The sequence below is a fragment of the Stylophora pistillata genome, chromosome 6 (assembly GCF_964205215.1).
Source record: "Stylophora pistillata chromosome 6, jaStyPist1.2, whole genome shotgun sequence".
In the NCBI taxonomy this organism is placed as follows: domain Eukaryota; kingdom Metazoa; phylum Cnidaria; class Anthozoa; order Scleractinia; family Pocilloporidae; genus Stylophora; species Stylophora pistillata.
Genome location: NC_142524.1, coordinates 6,088,321 through 6,105,134, shown reverse-complemented (window position 1 = coordinate 6,105,134; position 16,814 = coordinate 6,088,321). Strand labels below are relative to the sequence as shown.

The following is a 16,814-nucleotide window of genomic DNA, read 5'->3' as shown; positions in this document are numbered from 1 at the left end:
CTTGAAGAAGACTGGTATAGTAAATGCCCCAGCAGTCACTATAAACAGATGTCGCTTGTTTAAGTCAGTCTATAAGACAAGATCCTAAACCAACGTTCTCAGCGGTCCCGAAGTGGTGGCACTGCGATCATAGATCTAGGTAACTGAGGCTTAACTCTCTAATTCCTACTTTATATTACCTGCAACAGCTTTAAAATTTCCCGAATGAAAAGAAGACAAAAAGTTTGTGCTACCTTTGTGACAATGATTATTTCACCTGTAAGACTTCTGCTGCTGCAGGAGTTAATTTCGGATGGACATACGTCCTGGCATAACCCACGTACTGTAAAGCAAATAACCCAAATCAATGACATAATCATGATTTTCGCAATGACTTTTGTTCTTAAAATATTTCGTAAGGAAATCCTTTGGTGGTTGTTTCTTTGATGCCTTTTGCGATAAATTGCAATAACATTAAATCAAAAGGTACTGAGGTAGAGAATAAACATTGCAGACTGAGTGTGCCTTTTCAAGGTAAATTCCATAAAAGATAAAAAACAAAATTAAAATGTAAATTATGATATGAATTTCGCAATATTAAATCAGGCAAAGAAAAGAAAGTCTCCACTGATAACAATACTAACTTTTCGAAGTAGTTGACCAGGAATGGCATCAAACTCTTCACTTCGACCAATCTATCAAAAAAAAAAAAAAAAAGAAATGTTAACAAATCGTATTAGAGAAGCAACTTCTACCTGCCATAAGGACATATACACCTGGTAATGGGCTAAATTTACCTTTAAACGTTCAGAGAGGGGTTTATCGGCTTCCCATTGTCTTCTCATCTCGTCCTCATCGCTGCTACTGTCCTGTGGCCGTAAGCAAATAATAAACAGCTACAAATGGGCAACTTTATCGTAATAAGTACACCATATTTAACAGATTCATTCTATGCCTATAATGAGAAAGAGGTCAGACCGGAGGGCAAAACTACAAGAGGTAACTTTTTTTTTTCCCTAAGGAACAAATTGCTGTGATAATCATTTGGTCCTCCTTTTAAAATCATGGAAGGGTTGTTTTAGTCGTTTTGTTTGTTAATTTGGGTATTTTATCCAAAGCGTGTTTTTGTTTCTTTTAGCAGACCCCTCCCCCACGGCTGCGCCTCGCGAGTCCAGAACATTTTGACCACTGTGATGACTAATATCGTTGTCGATAAAAGTACAGACTACGCTAAACCACTCTCGATTTGCTAATTAACCTCGTATTAAATATCTCTGTACCTCTCTTGAACGCCGTCTTGCTGTTACCATCCCAAATGCACTAGAAAGATCAAGAATCATGAAGCCTTATTACAGACTGTTCTACTCTATCTATAAAACCTGGAACCGTAACCTGGTTGCCTCGATTGCTTGGGCACCAGATGGTATAACGGGAGATGTCGGATTCGGATTGAGAAAACATATCCATTAACGACGGAACTCCAAGTTATTGAGATGATAGCCATATCAAACCTTTGCTTACTGTTGAGGTTTGAATTTCTAAAGGAAATGACCCTACTTTTAGCATTCTTTAGGGACTTGCCGATTTCACAACCAAGCTCTTTGCCTTGTCTCCCACACATTAGAACAGGGGGGTGAAAAAACAAACAAACAAAACAACCGTCGCTACTCACTCTTAAATTTCAAAACAGCAGTTAAGCACTTTTTTCAGTCAAACATCCTAGAAATTATCGGCATAAAATCAAAAAAAGGGAATGATTTACCTCTTTTTCCCAGCATGCAAGGCCATTACATGTTCGGACAACATACAATCCATTTCCTGTTGGAAAATTGGCGGCATTCGCATGACTTTTATGGCAAAATGATCTCATTACTAATTCTCATTACTAATTCTCATTACTGTCTGCCTTACAATTATTGACGTTAGTTCAGAGAATTTGGTACTGGATCAACTACTAATCTCCAAACTGATATTTTTCTATTTTCTCATCACTTGTTTTGCTTGACAATGTAATCATATTGTAAGGAGAAATTCTGTCTTGGTCACACATCATGGGAGTTAAAGGGTCTACTGTTTTTCAGAGTAGATGTTAAAAACGAGTTTTAACCAGAAAGCTACAATTAGGATCTCTTGTGGCTTTCCTTTGCGACGTAGAAAATTACGCTTTGCCAGTGTAAAAAAAAATCATCATCCAAAATGTGAATCTTAAACCGATAATGTGTAACGGAAATAATTCTGAGAGGAGTCTAATTTGGTCTGTAGTCATACGAGTAATAATAAAATCGGACCACCGCGCAACGGGAGTCCGAATTTGTCTGCCGTATGATTACAGATCGAATTGGACGACACGAACTCTATTAGCAATTAATAAAAAAAATCACAGTTTCCAAGAAAAGGTTGTGATTGATTGATTTAAACCACGACTTTGAATTTCATTGGCTGATTTAAACTATAACTTATTACACTGTCTGGTAACAAACTGTCCAAAAACAACGAGGTTAGTGAATTAGTGGAAAATGGGAGTTTTTAAAACTTATCACAATCAATGAAATTGTAATTTTTATGATGAATGTTGAAACGAAATATCATCACAGAATACTGTTAAACATAAGACTGAGCTCGCATGATAACCAAGGCCATTTGAAAGAGAAAATAAAGAACGGATACCACGATAATCAACGAACCTCGTCCGGCTTGTCCAACAAGATAAAAACCTGAAAATAGTAATAAAAAAAAATGTCCCTATCTGAATTCGGTTGTTGTGCGTCAAACAATGATTTCAAACGGGTTCTTTAAACATGATGCGTTCGCCTCGAAGTGAAGCGAAGTCAGTCGTAACAGATTTTTTTAACTTACCAGGTCGAACCGCGACAACAAAGCACTCCCCATCCTAAAGACAGAAAAAAAGTGAATCATTTGAAGGTACTATAAGTGCTGAGTTTATTCAACTGCTCCTAAATTCAAGGTAAAAGTCAACTGACTTACTTGAGATTCTCGGACACAGTCTTTGCTTTGTTGTAGTGGCCACCCACAGGGTTAGCGGCTGCAAGGATTGATGTTCTCGCTGGAAGGCTGAAATCAGTTAGATAAAATATTTACTACATAGATGCTGATGCAATCACTAGAATTTCTCCTGTTTCGAACATGATATCGCCACTGCACGCGATGAACTGAACCTACCATTCACATGGGTAGACAACAATGTCGTCTGGGTAACCGGGTTTATCAGAGACTTCTGTCATATTACCAAAAAAGTTCCATTTGACCAAAAAAAACGTCAAGAGAACGCGCAAAATTTGAGAAAGAAGACACTGATGTGAAACCGGTTCAGCCACTTTCTCAGAGGAGGTAGCACGGCAGAAATGTTCGTTCAGTGGAGTTATACTCTGATGGTCCCGGGTACCAGCCATCTAAACTGCTACTCACTGGATTCGTTACCAGTTGTTCCGAGTTTAACTCTTTAAGCTCCGATTGGTACATTTTCAACAGGTTGGTCTCATATCAACTGGTCTTTTTCCCGTTCTATGTTACTTTTTTTTTTTCTCTTGCTGTTTGTCCTTGCAATTATATTTATTATCATGTTACTCTTAACGAAAAATAAAATTGACTACACGGTAAAAATGCACCTTTAAAATTACTGACCTGCAAACAACGCCGGCTTTTGCAATACTTATACTTTGCTGTTCCTAAAGAAGACAAGATGAGCAGATCCTCCAGACATACATTAACTGGTAATCTAGTTTGTTTCACACTTGGAGCCTTTCATTCTGAGCGCATTATCAAGGGAAGAAAATTGATTCTCCATAGATGACCACAGAAGCCTCGTGTGCACTAAGCAATATCATTAGATCATTAGTTCGAGATTCTGTCGCGTATTATAACATAATGAGCGTCTTATTACACAATGAACGTAGTACACATTGCCTGATTGGTCAATTCAGTTTCCAAGCGGATGCTTTATCAGGTTATGGAGACCACATGTAACTAATTATCTTAGAGAAAAACAACAGAACGCATTTTTCCGGGCTCTATACTGTGATATTACACGACTGGGGCAGTCAGAGGGCCAATAACTAAAATCAACCAATCAAAATGCTCTATTGCCGTTCAATATTCTCTCATTATTACACGACTCGGGCAGTCAGAGGGCCAATAACTAAAATCAACCAATCAAAATGCTCTGTTGCCGGTCCGATATTCTCTAAGTATTGGACCGGGCACTGTCCCGAATGGTCCCGAATGATACCGCACTTGTGTCCCTCTGAACTTCAGTCGTATAATAAATCTCTTATTAACCAAGCTTGCTCGGGGCCGTACTGGAAGAATATTGGCCCTCGGTCTGTACTGTCAAGACCTCGGGCCGATATTCTCCCAGTACGGCCCTTGCGCTTGGTTAATAAGATATATATAAAGCCACGCAGGAAACCCGGAAAGCTTATTAATCACTAACCTTGGGCTCGTGATTTATAAGCTTTACTAAGTTTTCCCAACATCCCACATGGCTTTATCACGTTATAGAGCCCGGAGAAATGTGTGCTATTGCTTAAATGGTCAATAAGGGCGAAGCCCGAATCAAACATCACGCGTAGAAATCGAGAGCAAATAATCCAGTTGTTGTTTTGGTATAAATCGTCCTGTCCTTCTAAACTTAACAGGACAATTTTTTTATTTATTTTTTTTTTTTACAATCGCATACTGTTTGATTACTCATTTTACTCACCATCTATCAGGGAATAAACAGCGGGTAGAATGACCAATCAGATTGCAGGATTTGTGATAGAACATTACTGGATTTATTCTGAATGTATGTAAAAATGAGTTTAACGTAAATATTGAAACCTCACCATTGCTTCTAACAAAGCTTGATGTTGACTCCCCATTTTGTCGAATTCATCAATACAGCAGCATCCTAAACCAGTGTATTATGTGGGAAACAATTGCAACAAGTGAATTTGATCAGGACATAATTACAAAATGTTTCGTTGCCCCGTCGCCTTCCTTCTCGCTTCATGGGCTCAGTTGATAGGGCAAAGCGAAAAAACGGGAGAGAAAAACGAAAAAAGCTAATCAACAGCAATGGTTGTCGTGGTGGAGGTGCAGTAACTTGCTTTGCGTAAGAATTAACAAATAAATGGTAAACACCACAGCGTACACTATTGAGTTATGGTGCACGCGGGAGGTTGCTAAGCACAAAAGAAGCGTAAGAGTCGCTCGAGGCGATAGCCGAGAGCGACCTTAGCTTCTTGAATGCTTAGCAAACCTCTCAAGTGCATCCATAACTCAATAGTGTACGCTGTGGTGTTTACCATTTGTTTTATAACATAACATTGATACATTGTAGCTAAAGAGTTCCCTTTTATTTAACAAATCTTACGTGACCAGAAAAAACAAGCGCGCGCGGAAAAATAGTCTTTGCATTTGCTCACGTCAGCAACGTACACCCATGGGCAAACGGGGGACGCTAAATTGACCAATCAGAGCGCGCGCTTTGCTTTGGGTAAGAATTCATTTTACTCATGTCCAGAGTATTTTCCCAGTCTAAACCTATTTGCGAGAATCGCTATTTTTCTTCTGTAATCAATCAAATACGAAAATAATTTGCACTTTACTGAGATGTTTGGGAGCGTAACAATGAATAAGGTCGGGCGACAACTTGCTTGCTTTGATATTTTCAGCCAAATACCGCTACATTCAAAGTTCTTGCAGTTTCCCTTCCTAAAACGTGTGTTCTTGCCCCTGCCATATCGAGAGTCAAAATTAATGCCGAAAAAGGGGAAATTCAAAATCAGTTCGTATGCCACGCACCTTGGTCTCCCAGCACAAGTGCTCCAGCCTCTAAGGAATAATCTCCGGAGGAGCCTTCTTTAGTCAGTGTAACCTACGGGAAAAAAAAAAAAAAAAGAAAAAAAAAAAAAAGGGAAATGGGAAACAAGAGGGTGTTAACTTCCAATTGTCGCACCCTCCCGTTTCATTTTCGCTGCTCTGAACGTCTGTATGAGGATATATATGAACCTTTTTACAACAAACACAAAGATTGTCCACAATCCAGTACTATCAGGTGAGCGTGTGTGAAAAAATCATGGACCAGGCAAAGCACTTAACATTTGTTACCGTGAGTCCAGAAGTCGATGTTGCATTTCCGCAAACATAGACGCCTCTTGGAGCGACATTGGACACTGCTTGAAGCATCTGCCATTAAGATACACACACACAAGAAGTAAAAATAAAAATACAATGCTTTAGCATTAAGCCTGACTGTTATCACCCGACCTGAAAGTTAATACAGACCGGTTTACAGATTCTTTCTGAAAATATTTAAGATACCATAGGCTCTCACACTGGTCGATAGCTGTGTTTAGACGAGAATATTGAAATACGGTTGTGAGGTTTAAGACTTGGACGTATGCTTGAGAAATGTTTCATGAACGCAATAAAAATGAAAATGGCAAGTCGGAGCCTTGAGAGGGGTCATTAGCTCGACCGAATCGAAGTTGGAAGTATCAGAACGCTTCCATTTTCACCAGCTTGGTGTAAAGAGTTTACTTAAATGGTTCATTAATATTAGTATTGATTCCAATCACCTGGCTTTTCCCCAATCCTGGGTCCCCAACAACCAAAATGTGTGGATTGCCTCTCACTGGAATTCGATTCTACATAAAAATTTGTCAGTAATATTAAAATGAGGTTAATTTAAACATCAGGGTTTTTTTCTTGAGGCATGTGACTGCATGAACAAAAATCCGGAAGTATGCTTACTGATTCACTATTTAATCCTTTAGACAACTCCAAAGATCAGTTCACAATTCTCTCTTCTAGCTTTCAAAGATCTCTGAGTAAATTGTGAGAGAATTTGGTGTTTGATCAAGGCAACACCCTCAATTGATAATTTTATCCTCTCTCATCACTTCATGGTTTTCTCTGATAAAATACCACACCAAAGGCAGGCAAATCGCAGCTCCCTTCCCTTCTCCCCTCCCCCCTGCCCCTCCCCTTCACCCTCCCCCTCCCCTTCCCCCTCCCCCATCCCCCCTCCCCCCAGCCCCCATCCAGACGACTGTCAACACTCACTTGATCATTGGAAGGGGAAAAGGTAGAAAGGCATGACAGGGAAATTTGAACAATACAAAAACCATCCTTAACTGCAGAAGAACAATGGTCGCCTGCTTTCAAAACTGATAGTAAGAGACCCCGATGCTGGACATTGGGTCAGAAGACTGAAAGATGAAATTTAAAAAATCAGAAAAAACCAAAAGAAGGCAAAAGATACAGAAAGACTCGATGATAGGGTCAGCAATACAGGGATAAGGAGAAGTAAAGTACATGTCCAATGTGTCCAAGCTATAATGTAAAGGTATACAGTGAACACTTGTACCCTTGCCAAAAAAAGGTAACAAATTAAAAATGTACCTTATCATTCAAGTATCTTTGGGTTCCACCAAACAGACCTAACACTAAACCTGCTTTCACCATCTAATGAAAGAAATGAGGACAAGAGAGGTTTATAGAATTAAATTTCCCTTTGGTTACTCAGCCTGAGACATCTCCAAAGTATGTAAATCAAACAACAATTTACCTCATGTCCATAGATTGAAGGGCACAAAGAGCTGTAATTGGAAATGATGTAGAATCTGTATTACTGGGAAAAGCTCACTTCTCTCATTTCAATTAATAACAGACTTAAATCCATGTTACTTTGAATTCATATTTGCCTTAATTTTGCAAATCTCTCAAAAGATATCTTGGAGTGTTAGGGCTCAACACTAACAGTAGCCAACTAGCCACAGACTAGTAGAAATTCAGTTTTGGCTAGTGGTTTTCCATTTCCACCAGCCAGTTTGGCTAGTAAACAAACTGAAATTGGCATAACATCTAAGTTATTGCAGTGACTATAGCCACTTGGCTAGTAAGTTGAAAAGTTAGTGTTGAACCCTGAGCATTAAGAATTGATTATAAGCAGGATGTAGTCCAACATTGTTCTTTAAATTATTGAATATTCTATTTGATCGTCTTGGTAATAAATAAGTAAAGTGTGGACATACACAGAATACATTTTAGGGGGATTTGAGAATAAAGAAACAAACCAACTTAAATTAAAATGCACTGCAATTGTACTCTCACCCAACGATCAATCGGAACAAGTTCTTCTGAGCCTGAATTTCTTGAATGGCATACAGTTCCTATCAAAAGAGAAAAAAAGTAAAAAATTCCAGTTCAGAAAAACATTTATTTTCCTAAAACTAACTTTCAATTGTTAGACAATGAGCATGACATAAATTATAAATGTCACAAAGGTAGCATACTATAGGTGAACAACGAGATAAAAGCAGAAATTTTTTATGGTTATCATAGAAATAATTTTAAAGCAAGAAGGATTTTTAGAATACACCCAGAGTATATACAGAGTATATGAAAAACCTTAATAGAAAATTCTATGGCCAGTCCACTGCTTTGCTCGGCAGACCCAGTTCCACCCTTGTTATTATTCACAGCATTGGCATGGAGGTAAAGCAGGAACATACACTTGTCTTTATTACTCTTGTTCCGATCTACCAATAAACAGTTCGGAAATGTACTGTAATTAAAATCAGATGCAAAGAGGTACAAAAGAGTTCTACTTTCATTGGGAAACACATACTATGGAGCAGTGAACCAATTTTCTAAGGACCCAAGGACTGAACATGGTCAAACTGATGTATGTTTGACAAGGGCTTACCAGTGGTACCAGCAGATATAATTTTTGAATAATGGTACATGAAGATATGTCAACTGCCCATACATTGTGACTCTTAAAATATATAAATTATATATATATCTTATTAACCAAGCGCGAGGGCCATACTGGGAGAATATCGGCCTGAGGTCTTGACAGTACAGACTGAGCGCAGCGAGGTCCATATAAAAAAGACCGAGGCCTGATATTCTTCCAGTATGGTCCGGAGCAAGCTTGGTCAATAAGAGATTTATTCGTATCGTATGTGAACGATCCTTCGCAGTAAAGCACTATTTGAGCAATAATGAAAATCAGACCTAAATTAATTTCAGGCCTGTACGGGATTCAAACCACTGACCTCTGCGATACTAGTGCAGCGCTCTACCAATTGAGCTAACAAGCCAACTGGGAGCAGGCCATCAAATTAATTCGACATAAACCCGTAGATGATAAATCAAACAACAACAAACATATGAAACATATGTATGAACTGCGGTTATGAGACGTATGTGAACGATCCTTCGCAGTAAAGCACTATTTGAGCAATAGTGAAAATCAGACCTGAAAAAAATTTCAGGCCTGCTCCCAGTTGGCTTGTTAGCTCAATTGGTAGAGCGCTGCACTAGTATCGCAGAGGTCAGTGGTTCGAATCCCATACAGGCCTGAAATTTTTTTCAGGTCTGATTTTCACTATTGCTCAAATAGTGCTTTACTGCGAAGGATCGTTCACATACGTCTCATAACCGCAGTTCATATATATGTTTCATATGTTTGTTGTTAAGAGATTTATTATATAAATGAAGTTCAAAGGGACACAAGTGTGGTATCATTCGGGACCATTCGGGACAGTGCCCGGTCCAATACTGAGAGAATATTGGACCAGCAGCAGAGCATTTTGATTGGTCAAGATTTTAGTTATTGGCCCTCTGACTGCCCGAGTCGTGTAATAAATCCCATTATTAAACATGGTCCAAAGACCTCATTGACTTAGCAATTTGCAGTTGCATGACCAATAATTGCAATTTCACAGACAAACTGTTTCTTTGAACTGCAATTGTTTGTTTTCCTTTGAAATTGTTTGGATTTTCATCGACAAATTTCATTTCACTAGCACCGTGTTCTAATGATAACGCTTGTAGAAAAAAAAGATTTGAAAGACAGTTGGATGTGTTTGCTCCACAGTACTTTGCTCAGACTACCTACGTTCTTCTGTCCCGGTAACCTTTGCGATCCCGGTGACAGTGACCATGTCACCTGGAACACAGCTGTCCACTGGAAAAAAAAAAACAGCAAAGGAAAAAAAAAACATGTTAACTTAGGTCATAAATTTTCTTACAAGCAAGCTTTGCTAGACAGGAAATCAAGTTTGACTTTTATTCATTTCTATAAATTCAAGTTTAGTTATTAACAGGGAAAAGATACATAACATTCTTTGCTGTAACTAGTAGCTGAGCCATATTCCAGAGCAAACAAACCTGGGTATCACATTTGTTTGGATAGAATCTTATATCATGATAGGAATAAGAGTTACACACTTAGAAAAGATGATCTAATTGATATACAAAACTCCTTAGCACTATTAAATTTTCAAATAGGCTTCAGAATGAGGGGAAAAAATATTCACATGCCAAATTAAGATATTCAATTATTCATACCTAGATCTGCTGTCAGCTCACACTCAACAGTTCTTGGAATTCTTCCAGATTCACGTTGGTCATCATCCATGATTTCTTGAACTCTTCAAGAAGAGAGTACAATTATTGAAACCAAAAGTATCTCTTTGCTTCCAGAAATTCGATAACAGAAAACTCTCAACAAAATCAGACATAATGTTAGAGGGGAGGGGATGGGAAGGTATAGGTTTCTTCAATTAGACACGGATTCTGTCAGGAAGAAAAGCAATACTCCCTGTCAATTCACTCCGCAGAAACTGGGATAAGCCACAGTTTTTTTTTGTCTGTTTGTTTCACTTCAATAACCACTCACTTGATAGTTTGCCAATCAATTGTCTCAGTCATTGGTGAGCTTCTCTCAGGGGTGAAAGATCTGCCACGACAATCTACTGACGAACACTAAATAGAGCAATAATATTTGAAAAGAGTGTTGTAAAGTTAAGCATAGCGTGACAAAGCGTGACAAACAATTCTAAAGTAAGCTTTGATTACATAATTACAACCGGAAATATGATTTATGTGTAACCCTTTGTTAGAGTATTCGTGAAAATATTCCTACTACGTGTCGCATAGAATACGGAAACTTGTACGTGTTTTCCGTCTAAAAACACGTAGGAACACTAGTTCCGCAGGATCCATAAAAGTGTCCTCCCATATCTGTGAAATTGCGGATACGTGGTAATTAAGTTGTTTATTCCAAGGGAAACTCGTATTATCTTCTGTATTTTGTATCACGTATGATTTAGCTACCATTATGTATATAAGAACCTTGATTCAAGCAATAAAGTAGATTCAGTTGATTGTAAAGCAGTTGAGTGTCCTGCACCCCGTGTGCGAGCTCACGTTAAACCCAATGTTTGCCTAAGCATCGAAACAGCTTGACGCTAACCGACCCTCAGCCGAAATTATACTACGAGAGGATATTCCTAAAGCATCAATTATTACCATGTGCATTAAACACTATAGCTCTCAGCACATATTTGCTGACTGCTTCAACTTTGAACTATCTGAGTTTCACCCACAGGAAAATTCCAGTAACAGCTTAAAACCATGCAATCATTGAAAAAAATATGTCCATTATAGAGAAGTTTGATTTGGATCAATGTTTTGGCATGTTTTATCATGAAAATACACATGTAGTAAAGTATGGCTTTTTGTGTATTATGTACAAAGGATTTTTCAGATCGTGACAGAGAGATGCAAATCATAAAAATAGAATTACCCTTGTGGTGCACAAACAGGCAACTTCATCAACAATTTATATCCTAATTTCAAAATCAGTGAGCATGTGAATGTCTCCATTTATCAACAAATACAAGTTAAACTGTATATTGTAAATTAAAGTTTTCTCCTGCTGCTAACATTAAAGGTGGGATTACTGAAAATTTGGTTCAAAGGGCCCTTCTGAGTCATTTTTAACTTTAAGAGAAGTAAAAGAAAATCTCATTAACTTGCCTTAGTTGGAATTGAATACTTCCCGTCTGTAAGATGAACAACCTTGAATTGACCATGAGGCAATTAATGTTGACATTAGTATAAATAATTTTCTATTGATTATTATTATTGAGATACCCACTGTATTTCATACATTAGAACAATTTGAAATTGTGTGTTTTAAAAAATAATTTATATGAGGGATTTCTCTGCTTTTGTTTTATTTCTCTTTACCACTGGTCTTGAAAAAGTTTTGAAAGAAAAGAAATTGTAAACAAGGACCATACTGAGTTTTTGAGAATTTAGTCGGACATTCTCATTTCCAGTTGCCTTGAAATCTTGAAATGACCCACACCAATCAGTGTGTAACCTTGAAAAAGTAGTGCTTGTATGCCAAACAAATTAACTGCAAAGTAACATGATTGCTTGATGCACATACCTGCATCTGGCTGCACAGATTACATGAAAATGCCATCTTTTTCACCAGGGGTTTCACATTGCTGACTCTTATTACCGTACCATGGATTGCCACAAATTTACCTGCAGTTGTTAAAGCAAACAGGTGAGTGGACAATTCAAAGGTCTGAGAAAATTTAACACTGTGTGACATATAAGTAGATGATTTTCTAAGGGTTCAGAATTTAACCGTCATTAAGTTAAATATCAAGTTTTAGTGAGACATTATTGCGACCTCGTACGTTGTGGCGTCGTGCGCAGTCGCTAAAAGGAGAGTTTATGCGAGTTTGTGCGATAGAGTAATCTGCAGTAAGGTTATCTGCGATCATTTGTGACTTCTGGTTTAAATGAGGCATACAGAGAGGGCAATCAGTAAGCATATTTTTCTCTCCCCTTGTTGCTTTTGTTTATTATTTGATCGGTTATTGTTAGGGTTTATGCACTCGATCTTTGTGTTGTTATGATGTAATAATTATTGTTTTAGTTTAGCTCCTTGTAATGTCGCTTAGACTAGGTTTTCTTGTTTGTGTTTTAGTTTGACGTGTTTGATATCATTATTAAATCGTATTGGAATCAAATTTATACGGGTCTGGTGTCAGATTTAGTACCTCAATGTCTGCTATGGGATAAACGCCTACAATTACACAGAAGTCTTAACCCTTTAACACCTAGGAGTGAGTAGATCCTAATTTCTCCTAACAATATCACCCCTGAATCACACATTAAGGTCAGGAGAATAAAGGAAATAATCAATGTTTCAATGTTTGTTTATTTATACCCCTTGCAGAAAATCTGAATTACAGGACTGGTATTGTCAGCAAATTGTATACATGTAAGTAAGCTTACAAAATACAATAATAAATAATGGATTTTTATATATTTTGCTTTTAATAAGTGGCAAACTTGTTTGTTACAAACTTTTCCAAAACGGCCACCTTTTGTGCTTTTCACATAATTAGTAGAAGAAGACCCGAGATTGTACTTGTTACTTGGTTGAGCAAAGCAGCTTTTGACAATATTGAAAACAGGGTTTGATGGTGTCAGGGTACGTATAAGCTTCCTACGAGCTCCTTGGCGCCTATCCGCAAGTGCCTATCACCAACTATAGCATCGCTTTTTTACTAATCAAACAAATTCTCCTTGTCAGTGCCTTAGCAAATATATAGAGAACAGTATGAAGAATATGCATGCATACTGATCTTGGGATGTAAATGGTTTAAGTCCTAAAATTAATAAAGCTTACAGAAAAGATAAAATCAGTTAATTAATGTATTGAAGTAGAAACTAACAACAAGGTCAAATTTGTTCAAGAGCTTCATGGATATATGTTACCTACCACAATAGTTTGACTTGAGGTTCTTGAGTGGAGTGGCAGGCTCGAAGTTTGTTATTCTGTTGGTTACAATTTAGGATATTAGCAAGCTTTGTGTGGTGTATAACATATGAGGCACAAAAATGAAACCACTGAGTACAAACTGTAAGGAGGGTAAAATATCAAAAGACAGCTTTGAAAAAGAAAAAAAACAAAACATACATTTTTTTTGTTTCATTGTATGCTGCAGCTCAATTTGTAAGTAATGTATCATAAGTGATACATTGACTAGGTTATAATAAGTGTCTTGTAATGGAGTTTACTGTACACACTGGTTACATTATTTTCATATGTCTGGTACAAGCTGGAATGTTTGCAAAGAATACGAATTCATTACCTTGTTTGTATGTATGGCAAATCAAACAATGGTGCACCTTGTGGGCTCTCAGCCATCTCAGCAGTCAACAGAACCTTAAAATTAAAGAAAAAATCTTTGGAGTCAGTCATAAACAACACATTCAATCTATTAATTACCTAGTACCTAAATGATCATGTTTTTAAGAAAAAAGTAAAGTCTTATCTCTTTAGGAAAGGTTTTTTTAGTAAAATGAGAGATTTTGTTACATTTTAGACATTTTACCTATAATTTATTACAGTAACTAGACATTTTATTTTCAGACATTTCATAGTTTTAATTTATAGTTTTTGGGTATTAGTTTAATTAATTGAACTATTATCAAATTGTAAAGGGCCATTGGACATTAATGAAAATTGCACTATATATTTTTAATAAAGTAAATATTTTAATAATAATAATTAGAACTAAATTTAACAATCAGACCTAATTACATTCTAACTGAAAACCATCACAGCTCTGTACTACATTGAATAAACGAGCATACCTGAGTAACTGCCAAGCTTATACTGTTAAGAACTTCTGTAGGCTGATCTCGCAGGTCGCCAGCCAAAGATGGAAGATTCTCAGCAAGATCTAGAGCAATGTTTAAACAGAATGTTGCCAAAGTTTAAACTAAACTATTACTAGCATGTTGCATTAGTTTATTGTTACAACAAGCATCAATTTTTGAAAATAAGTTTTTTGCTGTTTAGTTAACTATAAGAACATCTAAACCTCAACCCAAAGAGGCAATTTAAAATTATGTTCGAGAAAACAAAAAGGAAGATATCAACTTAACGCAAATTTTTTTCCTTTTTTTGTTCAAAGCTACCTCATTGAGAATTTCTGTCCCAATGTATTTGGCCTAAGTGCTTATTTAAAAGATCGAGGGGTGCTTATCAGAAGGAGATGTTTAATTGAGAGAGGTTTTTTAACTGTTCTCCTTTACCGATTCTCCTGGACATGTAGTTGAAGCTTAAAAAGTTAGCAGCAATAAAAACAGCTATTCTTTCATCCCTACTAACTGAGGGGGGCACTCATTCAACAATATACAGATGATGAGCACTTATATTACAGTAACGTTGTGGACTTATCCAAGGAAATACATTCTCTGTTACTCAGGTTTTATGTTCTCTCTAGATCCTAAAACATTCATAAAGTTTGTAACTGCATGTTGAATTGTTTCCATACCATTACCTGTATCAGATATTAGATCCATATAGTCAAACACCACAGCTGCTTTGCTTTCTATGTCATCCTTAAAAAAATTTATCATTAAAATCAAGTGTTAGCCGTTTTGAACTCCCACAGGAGACCAAGGAAGAATTCCTCCTCACAAAATTAAGACTAGTGATGATAATAAAAAAAAGTCCACATAGGCAGATAACTGGTTGATCCAATAACAAATTCTAACAAGTAACATTAAAAGAATTGTATCACAGACAGTAATGAGAATCGCTGAATGAGATCTTGGGAGTGACAAGTTTAAATAGGTATGCACAACAAATGTACACCTTTAAGATAAATACTGACAGTAAAATGCTGTGCCCAAAAAAAAATTGAAGGGGGCCCACTGCTCAGAAACTGTGAAAACCAGGGTGCCCAGCATATGCTTTTTATGAAAAAACTAAGATTCCTGAGTTGCCCAAAACAAAAGTAAGAGTAAGGCACCAGGGGCCACCGGGCGCTGCTTGACCACAACCCTGCAGTAGGTAGAAAACACTTTGAACATGAAGGCGCACTATATAAGGAAGTCTTCCCTGGGAAGACCTAGGCTCATTTATCACTCACCATTGACGTGTGCAGGTCAAATTTAAATGCTGGTAGACGAACAAAAGGAGCTAATGAGATATCTATTGTTTACCTCCACCAGCATGGTGGCATGCGGTAACGTGCAAACCACCTACTTCAATCTCAAATTTACCTCCACAAATAAAGACAGTTTCCATTGGAGAAAGGAAATACAAATCTCAAAAATTCTTGTATTGTGATGAAGACAAAAAAATTTTGAGGAATGAGCCCACTGTTCACTGCTTTGAAGTAGCTATAGCTCAAGCTGACTTGACTCTAACAGTTCTACATCACACGACGGTTGATTGACAAATGGTCCAGTGGGACCTAAGGCTCCTTTTATAGCGCACCTTCCTGTTTAATCTGGAAGTAACTCGACAAACTACTAATACAGGGTGTGTAATCTTTTTTCAGAAACAAATTTCAAAGACTTTTTTAGGAATTTCCAGGCTTAGATTGATTTTTCCAGGACTCCAAATTTCACATTAATTTTATTCCTTTCATTCTTGAGATTTCAAAATCAATTCTCCTTACGGTCTATGCACATTTCTTATAAAGTAAATTCTTAAAACTTTATTGCTTGATTTTTAGCCAATTTCCAGGACTATCTAGAACCTGTTATAGTCTTTTTCAAGGACTTTCCAGTCCTGGAGAATGTCAAAATAGATATCCATAATTTTCCAGGTTTTCCAGGAGCCATATGAACCCTGTGATAGCTTTTTTTTTTTTGTACCTTAGAAAGTTGTGCTGCATGTGATTCCACAAACTTCATCATGGCTTCAATTTTAGTTGCAAGAGATGAGTCAGGGTTATAAACTGCAGAAGAATAATTATTATTTCAATTGAGAAATTATTTAAGTTCAAATACATCAAAGAAAATCCTCAGCCAACTGGCTAAAAGTTCAAACTTAAAGTAAGGGGACTGTTTTTTTAACCTTAAACTCCCAGAGGTGATTAACAGGTAACTTCTCCTTGCAATTTTAAAAGGTTATCTTATAAACAGATCACGAGAACCTGCAGACAAACTAAATCAACTAGAGGGTGTTACTTTGGAATAAGACC

At 37.1% G+C, this 16,814-nt stretch overlaps 1 protein-coding gene across 1 annotated transcript in view; it reads right to left on the bottom strand.

Moving 5' to 3' along the window:
* LOC111323242 (DNA helicase MCM8) overlaps positions 1–16,814 on the bottom strand; it is a 28,118-nt gene that overhangs the window by 9,736 nt on the left and 1,568 nt on the right. Inside the window, exons 3-29 of the mRNA XM_088763061.1 lie at positions 16,486–16,568; positions 15,159–15,219; positions 14,467–14,555; positions 13,962–14,035; positions 13,589–13,644; positions 12,236–12,336; positions 11,818–11,859; positions 10,676–10,761; positions 10,345–10,427; positions 9,893–9,961; positions 8,395–8,525; positions 8,098–8,156; positions 7,553–7,583; positions 7,387–7,449; positions 6,561–6,629; positions 6,091–6,168; positions 5,785–5,857; positions 4,824–4,888; positions 3,622–3,665; positions 2,965–3,051; positions 2,836–2,869; positions 2,664–2,693; positions 1,742–1,797; positions 1,260–1,299; positions 777–848; positions 624–674; positions 257–322 (exon numbers count right to left, since the gene is read on the bottom strand). Coding sequence (XP_088619187.1) covers positions 257–322; positions 624–674; positions 777–848; positions 1,260–1,299; positions 1,742–1,797; positions 2,664–2,693; positions 2,836–2,869; positions 2,965–3,051; positions 3,622–3,665; positions 4,824–4,888; positions 5,785–5,857; positions 6,091–6,168; positions 6,561–6,629; positions 7,387–7,449; positions 7,553–7,583; positions 8,098–8,156; positions 8,395–8,525; positions 9,893–9,961; positions 10,345–10,427; positions 10,676–10,761; positions 11,818–11,859; positions 12,236–12,336; positions 13,589–13,644; positions 13,962–14,035; positions 14,467–14,555; positions 15,159–15,219; positions 16,486–16,568 — 1,793 coding nt within the window. The remainder of the gene's footprint in view (positions 1–256; positions 323–623; positions 675–776; positions 849–1,259; positions 1,300–1,741; positions 1,798–2,663; positions 2,694–2,835; positions 2,870–2,964; positions 3,052–3,621; positions 3,666–4,823; positions 4,889–5,784; positions 5,858–6,090; positions 6,169–6,560; positions 6,630–7,386; positions 7,450–7,552; positions 7,584–8,097; positions 8,157–8,394; positions 8,526–9,892; positions 9,962–10,344; positions 10,428–10,675; positions 10,762–11,817; positions 11,860–12,235; positions 12,337–13,588; positions 13,645–13,961; positions 14,036–14,466; positions 14,556–15,158; positions 15,220–16,485; positions 16,569–16,814) is intronic.